Here is a 20,679-nt window from a genome sequence, read left to right as displayed (position 1 = left end):
TCTTGTGCAAACCCCAAACATGAAAACATGAATAACCTTATTGTTCTTCATTTTCCATCTTGTTTTTTCTTTTTTCATATATATATATATATATATATATATATATATATATATATATATACAGTGGGGCAAAAAAGTATATAGTCAACCACCAATTGGGCAAGTTCTCCCACTTAAAAAGATGAGGGAGGCCTGTAATTGGCATCATAGGTAGACCTCAACTATGAGAGACAAAATGAGAAAAAAAATCCAGACAATCACATTGGCTGATTTGGAAAGAATTTATTTGCAAATTATGGTGGAAAATAAGTATTTGGTCAATATTAAAAGTTCATCTCAATACTTTGTTATATATCCTTTTTTGGCAATGATAGAGGTCAAACGTTTCCTGTAAGTCTTCACAAGGTTGGCACACACTGTTGCTGGTATGTTGGTCTATTCCTCCATGCAGATCTCCTCTAGAGCAGTGATGTTTTGGGGCGGTCGCTGGGCAAGACGGACTTTCAACTCCCTCCAAAGGTTTTCTATGGGGTTAAGATCTGGAGACTGGCTTGGCCACTCCATGACCTTGAAATGCTTCTTACGAAGCCACTCCTTCGTTGCCCGGGCAGTATGTTTGGGATCATTGTCATGTTGGAAGACCCAGCCATGTTTCATCTCCAATGTCCTTGCTGATGGAAGAAGGTTTGCACTCAAAATCTCATGATACATGGCCCCATTCATTCTGTCCTGTACATGGATCAGTCGTCCTGGTCCCTTTGCAGAAAAACAGCCACAAAACATGATGTTGCCACCCCCATGCTTCACAGTAGGTATGGTGTTCTTTTGGATGCAACTCAGCATTCTCTCTCCTCCAAACATGACGAGCTGTGTTTCTACCAAACAGTTCTATTTTGGTTTCATCTGACCATATGACATTCTCCCAATCCTCTTCTGGATCATCCAAATGCTCTCTAGCAAACTTCAGACGGGCCCGGACATGTAGTGGCTTAAGCAGGGGGACACGTCTGGCACTGCAGGATCTGAGTCCCTGGCGGTGTAGTGTGTTACTGATGGTAGCCTTTGTTACGTTGGTCCCAGCTCTCTGCAGGTCATTTACTAGGTCCCCCCGTGTGGTCCTGGGATTTTTGCTCACCGTTCTTGTGATCATTTGACCCCACGGGGTGAGATCTTGCGTGGAGCCCCAGATCGAGGGAGATTATCAGTGGTCTTGTATGTCTTCCATTTTCTAATTATTGCTTTCACAGTTGATTTGTTCACACCAAGCTGCTTGCCTACTGCAGATTCAGTCTTCCCAGCCTGGTGCAGGTCTACAGTTTTGTTTCTGGTGTCCTTCAACAGCTCTTTGGTCTTCACCCTAGTGGAGTTTGGAGTGTGACTGTTTGAGGTTGTGGACAGCTGTCTTTTATACTGATAACAAGTTCAAACAGGTGCCATTGATACAGGTAATGAGTGCAGGACAGAGGAGCCTCTTAAAGAAGAAGGTACAGGTCTGTGAGAGCCAGAAATCTTGCTTGTTTGTAGGTGACCAAATACTTATTTTCCACCATAATTTGCAAATAAATTCTTTCCAAATCAGCCAATGTGATTGTATGTCTGGATTTTTTTTCTCATTTTGTCTCACATAGTTGAGGTCTACCTATGATGCCAATTACAGACCTCTCTCATTTTTTTAAGTGGGAGAACTTGCACAATTGGTGGCTGACTAAATACTTTTTTGCCCCACTGTATATACACTATATTGCCAAAAGTATTAGGACACCCCTCCAAATCATTGGAATGGGTCTCTCTCTGGAGCTCAGTTTATTCAAACGCGGCACCGTGATAAGCTGCCACTTGTGCAATAAGTCCATCCGTGAAATTTCCTCAGTGCACAGAAGTCACCAACTGTCTGCAGAGTCAATAACTAAAGACCTCCAAACTTCATGTGGCCTTCAGATTAGCACAACAACAGTGTGTAGAGAGCTTCATGAAAAGAATTTCCATTGCCCAGCAGCTGCAACCAAGCCTTACATCACCAAGTACTATGCAAAGCGTCAGATGCAGTGGTGTAAAGCACGCCGCCACTGGACTCTAGAGCAGTGTAGATGTGTTCTCTGGAGTGACAAATCACACTTCTCTGTCTGGCAATCCGATGTGTGTTTTTTTTCTGAATACATTTTATTTCACATGCATTATCAGAAACATGGTATTAATCAATGAAGCAAAATGTAGATTCCTTTAAATGTTACACAGATGCTCAATTTTAGGTCTTATTCTTAAACATTTCTTCTGATCCCCATAACCATCCTCCCCTTATTAATTGAGCATTAAATTATTCATACTGGTCCCTGCTCCCAAAAGAAGTTATAATCTGGGAGGAAACTAGGAATTCTTTGAAAACTTAATGCAAAAACAGGAATAAGCAGAATTTCCTGCAGACACGGTCTAGCTGAAAATTCTATCAACACCACCACCACCGCAAGGCAGGAGTCCCAGTGCCGATCATATTTTTACCACATGTCTCTTCTCTTTTCTTTGCAATAAATTTAGGAATTATAGGGGTTGATTTACTAAAGGCAAATAGATTGCTTACTTTGGAAGTACAGTTGCACTAATTTTTCCCAAAGTTTACTCAATGTAGTGAAGCTTCACTTTCTGAAGAATACCCAATCAGGTGCAAGGAAAATAACAAAACAATAAAACAGTATTTTTAATTGCACATGATTGGATGATAGAAATCAGCAGAACTTTTATATATATATATATATATATATATATATATATACACACACACAAGGCAATTGTTGGACCAGTCCTTTATTCTAAATGAAGAGGCAAGGCGAGAGAGACATAGAAGAACAGGCAAGAAGAGAGAGACAAAGAAGAAGAGTCAAGAAGCGAGAGACATAGAAGAACAGGCAAGAAGAGAGAGACAAAGAGGAAGAGTCAAGAAGCGAGAGACATAGAAGAACAGGCAAGAAGAGAGAGACAAAGAGGAAGAGTCAAGAAGCGAGAGACATAGAAGAACAGGCAAGAAGAGAGAGACAAAGAGGAAGAGTCAAGAAGAGAGAGACAAAGAAGAAGAGTCAAGAAGCGAGAGACATAGAAGAACAGGCAAGAAGAGAGAGACAAAGAAGAAGAGTCAAGAAGCGAGAGACATAGAAGAACAGGCAAGAAGAGAGAGACAAAGAGGAAGAGTCAAGAAGCGAGAGACATAGAAGAAAAGGCAAGAAGAGAGAGACAAAGAGGAAGAGTCAAGAAGCGAGAGACATAGAAGAACAGGCAAGAAGAGAGAGACAAAGAGGAAGAGTCAAGAAGAGAGAGACAAAGAAGAAGAGTCAAGAAGCGAGAGACATAGAAGAACAGGCAAGAAGAGAGAGACAAAGAAGAAGAGTCAAGAAGCGAGAGACATAGAAGAACAGGCAAAAAGAGAGAGACAAAGAGGAAGAGTCAAGAAGCGAGAGACATAGAAGAACAGGCAAGAAGAGAGAGACAAAGAGGAAGAGTCAAGAAGAGAGAGACAAAGAAGAAGAGTCAAGAAGCGAGAGACAAAGAGGAAGAGTCAAGAAGCGAGAGACATAGAAGAACAGGCAAGAAGAGAGAGACAAAGAAGAAGAGTCAAGAAGAGAGAGACATAGAAGAAAAAGTGAGAAAATTATACCACGAACATGCTCTAAAATCTGACATACGTTTTACATTTTTTTTGTGCCATGTATGTGGTGAGGAGACACTTAATTTTGCCGGGAAAATAATATTGATGAAAACCATTCCCCTGCTTCCCTGTAGCACAAGATCACCTCAAATGGCATGTCCCTTGTGCGTTACACACTAGGACAATGTGAGCATGCGTATCATTACATAGATGTCTGCATGTAATTGCAAACTCCTGTCTATGCCTGTGTTTATTCTAAATTGGATGATATCTGAAGATCAGGAGTACTGATACAATTAGATTGTTTTTCACTTGCAAGCCTGAGCAGAAAACTGATGACCATGTCCTTAGCTTTGTTGGTTTCCATATTTTGTTCTCGTGACAGCTGCATACTGATCTGCTGCACATTGTTCATGATGAGCTCTGAGGCCATAATATCAGTAGGAGATTTACTGCAGCTCATGTCCATCATGTACTGTTTGTAGAGTTCAATGACTTTTCTTTCCAAATATTCATTCAGTATGGAATTCGACAAGGGTTGCTCTTGGTTCATGATGCTTTTGTCTTTAATGCTGACCGCCTTCCAGCAGGAGGACTCACGCTTAGAAGGCTTCCTAGGCAAATCATTTGCTGCTACACTTAGAGAATCCATAGCTGGGGGAATCTGAGAAGATTGAAGAAATGGTCCTTCACCAAATTCAAAGCTGGGCTCACAAGTGAATTCAGTCATTACTGAGTTTATAGCCATGACCTGATCCCCAGCTACATGCAAATCACTATAATCTCTACAGATATTTTTACAGGATGATGGCACCAGATATGTCTCTTTATTAGACTGTGAGTTTGCACTTACACTTGCAGGAAATGATTTATCAGTTTCATATACAGGGTTTTCCATTTCTTGTAAGAACCGTGGCTCCATGGCGCTTTGCACAGGATTTTTCCCTTGTGTTTCTGAAGCTGTTCGTTCAACAGACCCATATCTCTTGAAGACCCTTCTGCTGCCTGTCTCATATGCAAATGTATAATTAAGAGTGCACACCCCAGCCAGTTCTTTTCTTTCTCTAGTCACCGTCACCTCCTCCGAATGCAGCTTTGCCATGCCATATTCACACCATGACTGAATTTTGCAAAGGTATCCCTCAGAGAGCATATCTGCAAGTAAGAAACAGGATTCAGAAATCTCTAAAATCAACAATGAACAATGAGTCAAGTCAAAAGTTCTGTTATTTCTTAATGACCTCTAACACACCTGTCCACTTTTAATGTAATTGTTAGGAGCTTAAAATCTCATCTCATTCTCATGGACATCTAAACCACATTTAGATGTGTACATTTTTATATGCTTCATAATGCAGCACTCTGAATCAATCAGCCAGAAAGATGTTACAAAAACCTAATAGAATAAATAAATATTGCCCAGCAAACCAATTTTTGATGCCAGTTTTCAGGTGCCCTCCACTGTCCAGTTCTTGTGTACATTAAGACCTCATGCACACAGGATGTTCCTCCTCTTGGTAGCAGCGTTTTGGCAGAAAAAAAAGGCCTGATGCTTGTAAAACTATCGAACGCTTTTACAAGAGTTTAGGTGCATTTACAAGTGTCAAGCCTTTGGGCGTTAATTCATTTAATTGGCCATTGAAATGAATTACCGCTCAAGTGCTAAATGCGCCTAGCGCTAAGACATGTTTACACGCATCAAGCAGTTTATCTGTCAAAACGCTGCTGGTCTTTGATGCACCGGCCCTGTTTTTTGCACTAGATCTCCTGTGTAAATCTAAACTGGTGACCTGTAGAGGCTTTTACAGCGGATGGATATTAAAAATTTATGTAGTTTGTCGCTGTTGCACGCACGTGCGCAATTTTAAAGTATGTCATGTTTGGTATCCATTTACTCGCGTAACATCATCATTTATAAGTTATTAAAGAATTGGGCAATATATTGAGTTTTTGTGCATTAAAGTTCTAAAAAGTGTATTTTTTCCAAAAAATTGTGTTTGAAGAATTGCTGCGCAAATACTGTGTGACATAAAAGAATTCAACACCCACCGTTTTATTTTCTAGGGCCTCTACTTTAAAAAATATATAATGTTTGGGGGTTCAAAGTAATTTTTCAGCAAAAAAAACTGTTTTTAATGTAAACAAAAAGTGTTAGAAAAGGCTTGGTCTTGAGTGGTTAGAAGAGTGAGTGGTCTGTGGCATAAGCTTCTAATGTTGGCCCTAGATAGTAAAGCACCCCCCTAAATGACCCCTTTTTGGAAAGTAAGGTATTTGATAACGGACATGTTGACTGTTTTGCAGATCTCACTTGCGACAAGTTTTTGGAAAATGAAGAAAGAAAATGAAAATATATTTTTCTTTTCTTTTTTTCTTTTTCAAAACCCTGTAACAAAAATGATATCTGCAACGTACTCCCCATGCCTCTTATCAAATTCCTTGGGTTGTCTAGTTTCCAAAAAGGAGTCATTTGGGGGGTGTTTGCGCGATCCTGGCATTTTAGGGCCTCCGAAACTGTGATAGGTAGTGAAGAAGTGATGAGGAAATTTGCCTTTTGCCTGGAGGTGGTCATTGGATATTCGGGGCCTGTATGTAGTTAGACTGCCAAAAAATCTCTCACATATGGTACCCCGTACTCGGGAGAAGTATGGAAGTATGGGAGAAAAAATGTGATTTGGGGTGTTATTCCACATATGCCCATGGCATGTGTAAGAAATATATCATTTAAGTGACAACGTTGTGTTAAAAAAAAAAATCGTAGTTTTTCAAAAATTTAAAATAAAATCTTCCATGTACTCAATGTGCCTCTCAGCAAATTTCTTGGGGTGTCTATTTTCCAAAAAGGGGTCATTTGGGCGGGGGTTGTTATACTGCCCTGGCAATTTAGCACCTCAAGAAATGTGATTTGCAGTGATTGCAGTCAGAAAATAAAAGTTGCGTAAATTTCAATATATATATACAATAGTTTGTAGACGCATAACTTTCACACAAACAAATTGACATACATGTATTGGAATTTTTTTCTTTTTTACCAAAGACATATAGCAGAATACATTTGGCCTAAATTTATGACTAACTTTGAATTTACTGGATATTTTTTATAACTAAAATTAAAAAAATGTTTTTTTTGGCCTTTGTTTATATCACAAAAAAAAAGTGATCAAGCGGTGATCAAATACTACCAAAAGAAAGCTCTATTTGTGTGGGAAAAAAGGGCATAACTTTTGTTTGGGTACAGCGTTGCATGACCGCACAATTACCAGTTGAAATAGCACAGTGCAGAATAGCAAAAAATGGCCTGGTCATAAAGGGGGGAAATCTTCCGCAGGGCAAGTGGTTAAAAACTGACCACAATAGGCATCAGTCAGTTCTCTAGCTGTGCTGGGAACTCAGCCAGGTCTCTTCCAATGATCATATTTGTCTCACACGTTTCCCCAGCACAAACATTCACAGGGAAGATCAGTGTACTGCCGTTTCTCAACCCTCACCTCTCTGTGCAACTAAGAACAGAGGGAATGTGATCACTTATAAAACAGGAAAACAAGTTATTTATCATTTTGTTATCTCTATCTATCCATTCAGTTGTATCCGACTCTTGTCGATTGCATGGACCGTCAATTGTAAGTGACTTTTTCCATGAATTTTCTTAGCAATTATTTTACAGGGTAGGTTGCCAGGTCTTTCCCCAACCCCTACCATGCAGGAGATCCCGCATGGCCAGGGATGAAACTAGGACAATTTAGACAGGAGCCAATTAACCTACCAGCATGTCTTTGGAGTGTGGGAGGAAACCGGAGTACCCAGAGGAAACCCACACAAGCACAGTGAGAATATGCAAACTCCATGCAGGAGGCGCCATGGTTGGGAATTGAACTCATGACCCATTTACTGCACGGCAGACGTGCTAACCACTAAGCCACTGTGCCGCCCATCATTTTTTTATATCTACATACAAATGTTCTGCCTTTAATTTCCACCTTAATCTGAATGGGTTGTTTTACAACAGGAGGGTTTACATACGTATACTTTAGGAAAATGTGGACCTTGATCTCCCCGATGCTCCATTATTCTTTTTTTTTCATATCCCCTCTATGCCCAGTAAATGTTATAGGAAATACTGTATATTTTACCACATTTTCTGAATGTAGCCAAAAGGTTAAGCGCTACATTTTGAAAATGACCTACTATTTCTACCAGACAGGATGATGACTGACATCATGGAATCTAAGCATTGGGTCACCGCTTGCAGTGACCAATATAATAAGTTTTAGAGCATTTTAGTTGCCTGCCTTCACTATAGCTCTACTACAGACATCAATTCACCCAAAACATGTAAAAAATGTGTCACAAAAATCCCTTAGACAGTTAAGATTGTTTCACTTCATCAGAAACAGATATTTGTGCATTTCTGTGCCACCTGTACACTTCCATGTAACCACATAAATTGGGAAGTAGTACTTTCGAAAGAGTGACTGTGGAGTGCATGCTAGTTTCACCTTTCAAAATAACTCCACCGTCTATATTATTCGAAGATCTTCTTACACACTGTGTATCATGACACTTTAAACTCACCATAATATATTCACAGTCTTTGTTCCACAATGCTTCAAACTAATGTGAGAAATATTCTGTGGGACCTGCTTCATAGGGCAACCACAGGCAGCCAATCTTGTGCCAACAATTTTTGCATCTCTTTCAACAATTAGACCATGTAGGTGACCTTAAAAATGACCTTCATCCAAATTTTAATTTGGGTAAAGAGGTGTGAAATTCTCTGCCAGGTTTTTTTTATTGCTAATTGTCTCTGCTAGTTATATTTCCTGTTCTGGTGACACCCATATATTACTTTTATAAGTATTCAGCACCAAGTCAGTGACATTGTCCCCAGCAATGAGAAATTGTCCAGCATCCACTTGAGAAGTCCTGGTGAAGATTTATAGGAGTAGTGATGTTTATTCAATAGATTAACTGTAATATGGCTGTTTTCTTTGCTGTTCAGAGATAATACTGTATTAGTTTGAAATGCTTGTTATAAAGGGAAATCATAAGGACTGTAGCGGTAATGCATATTACAGGGGTTGGTGCGCTGCAGTGCCATTCATGATGAATGACCCCCCCAAAGCAAATTTATAATGCACCTGTGTTGCAGCACACCAGAATGTGCAGTAATGCACGTACGGTCACATGTGGTGAATTAGGCAGCCCATTCAAATGAGTGGGCTCCGTTAAGATAAACCTAATATCAAAAGTGAGGATTTGCTTTTGTAGCACAACCCCCTTAGGAATCGCTAGGTTTTTGGGTCCCCCTACAGTCCTACACAGCCAAGCAACATGCATCTTCTTCCTCTACGCTTGCACACTGAGACAGTAACCAGTCCTTAGGCTCGTTTTTGTGAATATATTAAAGGGTATTGAACGTTGATGGGGTTGAGGGATACATAAGATGCCCAAGGAACTGTGAACTGTGAGGACAAACTATGTACAAGTCTATGGACAGAAAGCAAAATCTGTCTCTTCTTTGAGCGCTCTCCAGTGTACCTCCTCAGACCCCAGATGAATCCTCCTCTTCACTCAGCAGTACTAAGGGTATTCCCTGGACAAGGGGATCCAGAAGCTGACAAAGATTAAACAGTCCTAGTTGAGGAGCTAGTTGGGTTCTCCATCTGACTGCCCTCTACCCTTATCTGGCCCAAGGGGTGTAAGATTACTCACAGTGTCCTTCCTGATAGCTTTATGAGTGGTGGCTGCCTTCAGGCCTTCTGCTGGGCTGCCTCCTTCCCTGCGGCTCAGGCTGTCCCTCCTAGTAGACGGTGGCACAGTGGAGGTCACCACTTCCAGCACCTGCCTGTAGGTAGACCCCTTCCCTGGACCCCCTCCCAGGCTCCACACTCCAACATCCTACGCCATCTTCCACCCAACACAAACTGATTACTTCCTGCTGATCAGGCTCTATCATATCTGAGGGCTGTCCTGACCCCATGCCAAGCCTCCTGCTTGGGAATTGGTCAAGATCCCTGAGACATGCAGATCAGTCCCTCCTCACCCCCATCCACGTCCTTCTAGAAGCTTTTCAAGCTTCTAGAGCAAGGGGAGGTATCAGAAAACTGACCTGCAGAACCCTCAGCCCTGACCTGGATTAATCTGGCTGACTCATCCCAGGCTGCTATTCAGCCTCTGTCCCAAAAAAATCTAGAAGGACACTACACTTTGTTATAGGGAACATCTGTATATGCTGATTGCTCCTAAGCAGCAAACATGTACCCTTGTATTAAAGAGGTATTAAACCAAAAGACAAAAATGTAATATATTGCAGCTTACCAATCCTTTAGATGTGGTGGCTGCATTCTTTTTTCCCTCTGTTTTCCCATGGTGATTTGGCCGGTAACACACCTCCTGTATCAGTGAGACATCACTCTAAAGGAAGGAGCAGGGGCAGATGTGGACAGCACCATTTTCAGTCTGGGGGGAGGGTAGCGTTAGAAGTACTAGCAAATTTTAAAACACTAACAAACTGAAGCCTAACTCCAGCGCACACTTCATAAGCAGTTACAGCAAACTGTTTTTTTTTACCTTTTGGGTTAAAAGTTTTACATGGATTAATAAGAGTTGATCATTTTAAGCACCCCCTGCCAGTGTTAAATGGTCTGTCTCATCCCTGAAACTGCAAGAGGGCTTGTTCTTTTGAAAAACAACAGATTTACTGGCTGGATCATCAGATGACAATAGAAGAAAGAAAGCCTAAAAAAGAAAACTAATGCAGCCATCACATACTGTATAACAATTGCTACTCTGCAATATACTAAATGTTTGCTTTTGGGATTAATATTGCTTTAAAGAACAGATGGACAGTAACAAGTGAATGCTCTGCTTTAGGCCCCCAAACGTATGGAAAAAGCTATATCAAAATAAAATTCAAATATAGAACCTACGGCTTTGACTACTGCTGATTTCGGTATCTGCTTCCAGGTGAAATTAAATAATTTTTGCATTACCCTCCTGTATGTGGCTAGTTAAATCCCAGCTGTGCTGACATGGAGCCATCAGGAAAACAGAAAATTGAATTCAAATACTTACCATAATTTTCCTTTCCTGATGAGCTCCATGGCAGCACAAATCCCACCCAGTTTAGTAGTACGAGTTACGGAACGTCTAGGCTGAGGTGGGTCAAAAATGTATTGAGTTATGTCCTGATCAGGCAGGGGTGAGCGGGGCCTCACCCAGCTGTGCTGCCATGGAGCTCGTCAGGAAAGGAAAATTATGGTAAGTATTTGAATTCAATTTTCCGTTTCCCAGTATTAGTCCACTCTGCTCGGTCCCAGTTAAAAATTGTTGTATTTTGTTGTATCTGTTCTACTGATTTCTCTCAACTTGTGATGCTTTCTCCAACTGCTTCAAATAAGGAACTTGTCTGCATTTCAGCAAGGGGAATTTTGTAGTAGCTAGAGCTTACCAATGGTGTGTTTTTATTTCTCTTGTAATACAGATAGGAGTGAGCAGCAAATGAGGCAATTTGACTTGAATAAAGGCAGGGAGGGCTGCTTCTGGTATTATTTAGCTAATCATTATGTGAGTTAAGGTGTTACTACACCCACAGCAGTACAATCAGTCTGTGTAAAAAGGCCGTTTTATTCTGCCTTCTCTGCCCCTCTTCTTGTTCAAATGTCCACATCTTATCTCCTGATAAGACAGACTGAACCCTGTAGCCATTCTGCACATACTCAGTTTAGTGTGTATTGCTACAGAGGTTTTTTTTGTTTTCTTGGGAGAGTGCATATGAGCAGCACAGGGTGAATCAGCACTGTCCAGACAGAGGGTCAAGGGTTTTGCATCCTCCTAGAGCAGAAACAAAACTCCTCCTACAAGCTTTACCAGCGCTCTGCTGGGCACTGATAGAAATCACAAGACTGCTCTATCTGCTAATGAGGAAAGGTATTTAGCAGTTTATATTTACTAAAATAATAATTTCACTTCCATGTACTGTGGGAGACCAGATATAGTGAATGTAGGGTCATGGGTTTAGTAACACTTTAATTGAGTGCTGAAAGCAGAACAAAATTGTGTGCAGGGGTGAACCAAAGAGACTTGGAATGTCCTATTCTCCTGTCTTACCCTTTAGGAAAATATATGACACAGCCTCCTCACCACCTGTCAAAGGCTTTCCAAAGATTTAAACATGAATCGCTCTACAGAGACCAAAGCAAGTGTGAACTAATACTTACCTTGTTCCTAGTTCATCTACACTGTGTACCTGGTGCCCCAAAGCATCCTCTGTAAGGCACTTCAGGCCATGGTTGCACACTAATGTCATCAAGGCAGGACCAATAGCCTTGCACTGTATGTTAGGATTGCAAGGGCCCTCCACCAACCTAGGGCACCAGAAGAGAGAGAGAACAGGTGAGCATCTGAAAGTGGTTGCATTAAAGCAAAGTGCCACCCAAAAGGGGGAGCTCCACTTATCTGCCCCCCCCCGCTGCCACATTTGGCACCTTTTGGGGGGAGGGGGGAGCTGGTACCTGGTTTTGACAAGTACCTGCTTCCACTTCTGGCTCAGCAGCGACAGAAGTTTGGCCCCCTCCTTCCCCCCGCAGCCCTCTGTGACACTTAGCAGGTCCCAAAGGACTGTGGCCTATTCACAAAGCATAGAAAGCTTCCTGCGTGAGCAATAGGAGACCAGCTGTGAGGCTGCAAGTCTTCATTGCCGGTTTCCCTTAGTCAAGATGGCGCGCCAGCACTTGATAGCCAATTGAAGAATCGCCTCAGGATGAGGACACTGCTGGATCCCTGGACAAGTAAGTGCCCTATTATTAAAAGTCAGCAGCTACAGTACTAAAGTATCACCCCTTCACCCACCTCCCCCCCCCCCTTATACTTACCTGAGCCCTCACTTGAACCAGCGCAGTGCTCGTCTACAGCGGCTCTCTCCTCTTCTCCTTGCTCTCACAGGCTTGGATGAGAGCAGTGAAAGCCAGTAGTTCCTATTGCTGTCAGTCAAATCCTGTGATGAGGGAGCAGGGGACGGGCCAAACGTTACTGTTTGTGTTAATGGACACAGACAGCAAGGCTCAGGATCAAGCCTGCTGGTGTGCCACAATAGGAAGCGGAATACCAAGAAGAAGAGGAGACAGAAGCACTGGCGGGGGACCTAAAAAGAGAATTCCATTGGTCAGAGCAGGTAAGTATAAACCTGTTTTGTTATTTAAAAAAAAAATAGAATTTTAAACTTTACAATCACTTGAAGCCTGTCGGAGCAAGGAATAAGATAAGGAATAAGGAAAGTATTGCAGCTTTTTTTTTAATCCTCTACATTTAATCAACACAATTCGACCTAATGTGGCCTGCTATTCTTTGGGGGTTGGCACACGCTTCCCTTCCTTACCTGGACAGCCAGGCTGCATGCTCAGATGCTCAGATAAGAGTCTAAGGATTTCAGGGTCGGAAATCTCTTGCTTTTTTCTTGTTTTTTTTTTGTGTGTCAGATTCCCCCTTAAAATTCCTACCAGACTTAAAGAGTCTAGTATGAAATTTGGGGGGGACCTCGCGCCACTTTTATTTTGCATGGGTTTCCCTCTTTAACATCTATACCAGACCTTCATCTATGCTAGGGGTCTGGTATGTAGGGAATTCCCAGCCATTTGTTAACCAGCAGAAGAAAGTGGCCAAAGTTGTAATTTGTCAGCAATTCAAATGGCATTTTTTTTCCTGTAGAAGGTTATATACAGATGTGCCATTTCACAGTCAGGTGAAGGGGATCCGTCAAGCATGATAGTTAAAGGAATTCTGTATTTTCACTGTATCACTTAAATGGAATTTAAAAAAACACATTTTGCTTTGGTTCTTGCCAGGGGCGGACTGACAACTCATGGGGCCCCCGGGCAATAGGGGATCATGGGGCCCCTGTGTCCTTGCCCAAACTCAAAAAAGCCTATGAAAAAGGTACCAGGGGCATCTCATGGGGCCACCTACTGACCCCGGGCCTTCGGGCAGTGCCCGAGTTTCCAAATGGTCAGTCCGCCCCTGGTTCTTGCTCCCTTGGGAGGTGCCCAGCTCCACCCCCCCCCCCCCCCCATTTGTTTGACAGTCTCTTGCCTATTAGCCTAGAAAATGGCAGTTACTCTTTTTTCAGCTCCCATGGACTGCAATATGGTTTGGATTCAGCACACAAACTTTAGTACTGTTTGTTGAACCCACCTTGAACCAAACTAAGGGCTTGTTCACACTTGACTTCTTCCCAAACTCCCCTATAGCGTTAGACAGGCATTTTACATGTGTTAAAAACACTCCCCAAACGCCCTATGCATGGTTTTGAGGCATTTTACAAACAGCACCACAAACTCCCTTAATGAACTTAATGGTATTAACGCCCCACAAATGCCTAGCAAATGCTTGCCAGGCGTTTGAGGAGCATCATCATAGGCTTGAATGGGAGGCGTTGAAAGGCTTCAACTCCTCCTGACTAGACATGAGGGGGGTTAATTTACTAAAGCTGGAGAGTCCAAAATCAGACTCCCTTCTGCATAGAAACCAATCAGCTTCTAACCTCAGCTTGTTCAATGAAGCTTTGGCAATGAAACCTGGAAGCTGATTGGTTTCTATGCAGAAGGGAGTCTGATTTTGGACTCTCCAGCTTTCGTAAATAAACCCCATGGTGTCAATTTTGACGCGACACTAATACTTCAGTGTGAACAGCACTGTGTGCTGCCATATGTATCATTTTCATAGGCATTTGAGGAGCAATAAAAAAGCCCCTCAAATGCCTGCTTTCAACGCTAGTGTGAACTGAGCCTAAGCCAGGCAATTTACAGAAAACAATAAGTAACCCACAGCATTCTATGAAAGGTTTCCTTTTGTCATCCCTATGTTAGTGGTAGATAGAGTATAAAGGAGACAAGCATATACCCTGTTACAGTTCCCCACTTGGTGCCCTCACCTGCCGTACACCATGTTAAAAAAAACAACAGTAAATCTGTACTACGGAACCAGGTCTGCATTATGTTACTAAAAAGATGCAATGTCATTTGAATGATGCTGTGCTTTCTATAAGAATCTTAACCTGAAAGCATGCAGTACACACTGCATTTTGCAAGTGCTGTTTCATTATACAACAGTAGAAAGTTTTGATAGAGACTATTGTCAGTGAGGCCATTAACAAGTTTCTAGAATATTAGGCAGATTATTTAAACCAGAAATGATAATGATAGAGGTGGTAGATGTTTAAAAAAAACAGGGGTTCACTAAAAGTATGTCTATTGGCATAATTAATTTAAATTTACAATTAAAAGATAAAAATATTTTTTTCCAAATTCTGTTTATTGGTAAAGATAGAAATGTTTGACTCTCACAGGATGGCTCCACACACAGCAACACCACACAGCTTAGACAATGTCAGGTTTAGCTATGATCCATGTACATTTTTAGAAAATGTTCATTAATGCTTCATGAGCAGTTACCATTTCAGCATGATGTACCAAATAAATGCTGGAATGTCTTCAAAATTACATAATATTTAAAACTGGGATCTCTAGTCAATATGTTGCTATTAGTGTGACTAATTCCTGGGCTGTTATATTCCTTAGGAATATTTTACTGACTGCATTTTTTTTTAAATTGCTTTAATTGTTATGTCTATCTATCCTGAGTTTGTAGAGCTTATTAGGCCTCATGCACACTGGATGTTTTTAACGCTGGCATTTTTTAAAATTCTGCCTCTAAACGCCCCTGCATGTTAGACTATGTGCCCATGCACAGATAGGTTTTTAACCACTTCCTGTCCGGACACTTTCACCCCCTTCCTGTCCAGGCCAATTTTCAGCTTTCAGCATTATCACACTTTGAATGACAATTGCACGGTCATGCAACACTGTACCTATATGAATTTTTTTGAGACAGATAAAGCTTTATTTTAGTGGTATTTATTCACCCCTGGGATTTTTATTTTTTTTGCTATTTAAATGAAAATGTCCAAACATTTTGAAAAAAAGTGTTTTTCTTATAAAATTTTGCAAATAAATAATATTTCATCATAAATCTTGGCCAAAATTTGTTCCGTTATCTTTTTAGAAAAAAAAAAACACAAATTAGTTTATAACCAAAAATTATAATTTTTAAAAACATTTTTTTACATTATTTTTTTATTTTTGTATATTATTATTTGTTTTGTTTTTTTTACATACTGTCACCCTAGCATTACAGTGTCACCATGGTGACACTGTACTACTTGTGGGGTGTGATGAAGATTTTTTTTTTTTTTTTTTTTTACACTGATTGCTTTTACACCCATATAGGATGTAAAAGCAATCATTTCTCCTTCTCTCTGGCTGCATTCTTACAGCCATTGAGAACTACTGAGTGAGCTGTGATTGGTCACAGCTTGTCACATGGTACAAGGCTGTTGTGAATAGCCTTGTACCATGTGACCTCTGTGATCATTCACAGATTTCACACGTAGTAAGCAATGATGTCACAAGTGACATCTTGCTTACTACTCTGCATATGATCACTGATTGGCCAATCAGTGATCACATGATCGGGACCTCACACAGAGGCCCCGTCTAACGATCGATGTTCCACTGTATTTGGAGGACACAGCGGCACCGGATGGCGGTGCTGCACGCTCCGAGGGAGCGCGCACAACTAGAAAATGTGGGTGCCGTTTATGAACGGCAACCCGCCCCTAGAGTGACACCGTCCTGCCGTTTAAAAACAGTAGGCGGACGGCAAGTGGTTAAAGAAGTTTAAAGGCAGAAAAAAACCTCACTGCCAGCATGTCTAGGAGCAGGGGCGGACTGACCATTTGGAAACTCTGGCACTGCCCGAGGGCCCGGGGTCAGTAGGGGGCCCCATGAGATGCCCCTGGTACCTTTTTCATAGGCTTTTTTGAGTTTGGGCAAGGACACAGGGGCCCCATGATCCCCTATTGCCCGGGGGCCCCATGAGGTGTCAGTCCGCCCCTGTCTAGGAGTGGCAGCAGTCTGGCAGAAAAGAATGCTTGATTCCTGGAAATACATGTAAACACATTCAAGCACACCTAAGCACGAGGTGCGTTTAGCTCTTGAGAGTTTTTTCTTTTCAATGGTCAGAATAAATTATTATTCTGGCCAATGAAACAAAATAATGCCCAAGTGCTGGATGTGCCTAAACGCTTTCCATGCATTTACAAGTGTTTTTCTGCCAAAACATTGCTGCCAGGAGTAATGGCATCTAGAAGAGATAGCAAAAACATCAAGTGTGCACAAGGCCTTATACTAATATTCATGGTTTGGTTGGTATTAAAAAAATCAACATGTCTTTTTCAATCTAAAATGTCAAGTCCAAAAAAGAAATGGATACTTGGCAGAATATTGCAAGGTAAATAATTAAGTTTAAAAAGTATGCAAATTGTGGAGCTGTAAAGGTTTTTTTTAATTACTACTACTCAGTGTCACAATCAGTATTGTATATACTGTATGTTGGCATTGTCTACATTTTTTGTGGGCTTCAGACCAAAATGTGTGACTTAATAGTCAAGAACCAACCTTTAATTTTATTAAAAAAAAAAAAATAACACACAGGCTAGTGATGGACATTGTTTTAGGGATAAGGATTTTTTTTTATTGTAATTCAAAAAACGTGTCATATATGAAAGGAATGGAATAAAGTACTGGAGTATAAAGAAAATAAAGAAGAAAACATAAATATTTAAACATAAGCATAAAGTTACACATCTGAAGTTAAATAATAATAATAAATATAGTAATTTACCAAAAATGTGTTCAATGTGAGCAATAATTACCCTGTTTTCATTTATATATTAAAAAACCCCCACTTCTATCAGTAATTGAATTAACTTAATTTTTACTAGTAAACTTAACAGACAATTGTTTGGTTGTATTCAAGCTGCAGATCAATACACAATTAATTAGGAACAAAGAATACAGTGTAACATGTTCTAGTCAAATACATGTTATGAGTCTGGGATTAGAAATATGATTACGATGGCATTTTGTTTTGTACTGGTTCTGAAGTGGGGCAGCTGTCACAAAGGTAGCTACAATGTGATCAATCAAATGATAATTTTGTCTGTGCAACATATAATATTTGTTATCCAGACCACCAACTGACCACTCTTTCAGCTGAAATCAATATTCTGCCAACGAAGTCAGCAAAGTGTCCAATCTTTTGCTAACAAGATTAAAATGTCACAATTAGCCCAAGTCACTGTATCTACACTTGTTCTCATCCGCAGCCCACGTGGCTTCACTATTAATGTACACACTGGAATAAAACAATCCTCTGCCAGGGACCCCCTGTATATGAATTGACTAACATATTTAAGTTCCTACCTGGAAATATCAGCCTTGTATTCCAAAAAAATAGAAGTTCTTGAAATAATGTACTGAATGCCTATGTCTTTGCTGAGCCAAGGATTCTGAACAGAAAATGACAGTTGTACTATCTCTCTGATGATCTGTTAGCACAGAAAAGGAAGTTCTTATTGCACACATATTAATATTGAAGTTGAGTGAGATGAAGTTCCCTACTTCCTCTTTTTTTGATGTGGTGAATGCAGAACTTTCACACCATGTACAATTGCAATCATACATGACTGGATTAAAAAGCATAATAAGACACACACAAAAAAGAAATAAATACACTGACAGAAGGTATTTCTTTTGTGGCAACACAATCCAACTTCCTGACATTCGTATAAAGCTGATGTTTAGTCTGCTTACTGTATATTTTGCTTTTCCTGTTTTTTCTCTCTCCGTCATCAACATGGTAATGATTTTTATTTTTCTTTTCATTTCTATTTTCATTACACACCTTATTTTAGAGACAGTGGTGTCACTTCTCTAGTAAATGCAGGCCAATCATGGCTGGTGGGAGGAGCAGGCAGAGTGCTGTACATACAATGCCTTGAAAAAGTATTCATACCCCTTGAAATTTTCCACATTTTGTCATGTTACAACCAAAAACGTAAATGTATTTTATTGGGATTTTATGTGATAGACCAACACAAAGTGACACATAATTGTGACGTGGAAGAAAAATAATAAATGGTTTTCAACATTTTTTACAGAAACAATTGAGTACTGTCCGTGATACTTTTTTTATTTTCACTAACTTACAATTTTGAGGACAAGCTTTCGGGGTATGTCCAATTCTTCAAAGTCAAAGCAGTACTACTTGGACTTTGAAGAAGGGGACATACCCCGAAAGCTTGTCCTCAAAATTGTATGTTAGTGAAAATAAAAAAAGTATTGGACTTTGAAGAAGGGGATATACCCTCGAAAGCTTGTCCTCAAAATTGTATGTTAGGTCAAATAAAAAAAATATCACGGACAGTACTCAATTGTTTCTGTCGCAAATGCACTAATACGGCTACAATCACCTCAAGCAACATTTTTTACAAATAAATATGTGAAAAGTGTGGCGTACATTTGTATTCAGCACCCCTGAGTCTATACTTTGTAGAATGACCTTTTGCTATAATTACAGCTGCAAGTCTTTTTGGGGATGTCTCTACTAGCTTTGCACATCTACAGAGTGAATATTTTGCCCATTCTTCTTTTCAAAATAGCTCAAGCTCTGTCAGATTGGATGGAGAGCGTCTGTGAACAGCAATTTTTAAGTCTTACCACAGATTCTCAATTGGATTTAGGTCTGGACATTAACTGGACCATTCTAACACATGAATATGCTTTGATCTAAACCATTCCATTGTAGCTCTGGCTGTATGTTTAGGGTCGTTGTGCTGTTGGAAGGTGAACCTCCGCCCCAGTGTCAAGTCTTTTGCAGACTCGAACAGGTTTTCTTCTAAGATTGCCCTGTTTTCGACTCCATCCATCTTCCCATCAACTCTGACCAGGTTCCCTGTCACTGTTTAAGAAAAACATCTCTACAACATGATGCTGCCACCACCATGTTTCACAGTGGGGATTGTGTGTTCAGGGTGATGTGCAGTATTAGTTTTCCGTCACACATAGCGTTTTGCTTTTAGGCCAAAAATTTAAATTTTGGTCTCATCTGACCAGAGCACCTTCTTCCACATGTTTGTTGTGTCCCCCACATGGCTTCTCACAAACTGCAAATGGGACTTCTTATGGCTTTCTTTCAACAATGGCTTTCTTCTTGCCACTTTTCCATAAAGGCCATATTTGTGGAGTGCACGACTAATAGTTGTCCTGTGGACAGATTCTCCCACCTGAGCTGTGGATCTCTGCAGCTCCTCCAGAGTTACCATGGGCCTCTTAGCTGCTTCTATGATTAATGCTCTCCTTGCCCGACCTGTCAGTTTTAGGTGGAAAGCCATGTCTTGGTAGATTTGCAGTTGTGCCATACTCTTTCCATTTTCGGATGATGGATTGAACAGTGCTCTTTATAACCTAACCCTGATTTAAACTTTTCCACAACTTTATCCCTGTCTGGTGTGTTCCTTGGCCTTCATGATGCTGTTTGTTCACTAATGTTCTCTAACAAGTCTCTGAGGGCTTCACAAAACAGCTGTATTTATACTGAGATTAAATTACACACAGGTGGACTATTTACTAATTAGGTGACTTCTGAAGGCAATTGGTTCCACTAGATTTTAGTTAGGGGTATCAGAGTAAAGGGGGCTGAATATAAATGCATGCCACACTTTTCAGATATTTATTTGTAAATAAATTTGAAAACCATTTATCATTTTCCTTTCACTTCCACTTCACAATTATGTGTCACTTTGTGTTGGTCTATCACATAAAATCCCAATAAAATACATTTATGCTTTTGGTTGTAACATGACAAAATGTCAAAAATTTCAAGGGGTATGAATACTTTTTCAAGGCACTGTAGCTTGCTGAAAGAAAAAAAAAGCACCCTGCCTTAGCACTCTTCTCAAGAGTTCTCAGCCCTGGGGCAAGTAAGGGGTTGTTTCTTGGGTGGTATTATGTAAATATAAAAATGTCTCCTCCATGGGCGGGTGTCAGTCTTGGAGAATGGGTTCTACTAGGCAAACTGTATTTGCATGCAGACCGCTCTGAGTAATGCGCACATGTGATGCTGAGCCTCCAAGATTTAAAAGCTGAAATCAA

At 40.6% G+C, this 20,679-nt stretch overlaps 1 protein-coding gene across 1 annotated transcript; it reads right to left on the bottom strand.

Moving 5' to 3' along the window:
• Positions 1-2,137: 2,137 nt before the first annotated feature.
• TASL (TLR adaptor interacting with endolysosomal SLC15A4) lies at positions 2,138-18,076 on the bottom strand. Its single transcript, XM_089652901.1, has 2 exons — positions 17,950-18,076; positions 2,138-4,789 (listed from the first exon to the last, which is right to left on the bottom strand). The coding sequence occupies exon 2, from the start codon at positions 4,785-4,787 to the stop codon at positions 3,885-3,887; it is 903 nt and encodes a 300-aa protein (XP_089509027.1). The 5' UTR covers positions 4,788-4,789; positions 17,950-18,076; the 3' UTR covers positions 2,138-3,884.
• Positions 18,077-20,679: the final 2,603 nt, after the last annotated feature.

This window comes from Staurois parvus, unplaced genomic scaffold, assembly GCF_062004578.1.
Source record: "Staurois parvus isolate SC_StPar_1 unplaced genomic scaffold, SC_StPar_1.0 ptg000696l, whole genome shotgun sequence".
Lineage (NCBI taxonomy): Eukaryota > Metazoa > Chordata > Amphibia > Anura > Ranidae > Staurois > Staurois parvus.
The sequence above is the reverse complement of the archived record's forward strand: the minus strand, read 5'-3'. Positions and strand labels throughout refer to the sequence as shown.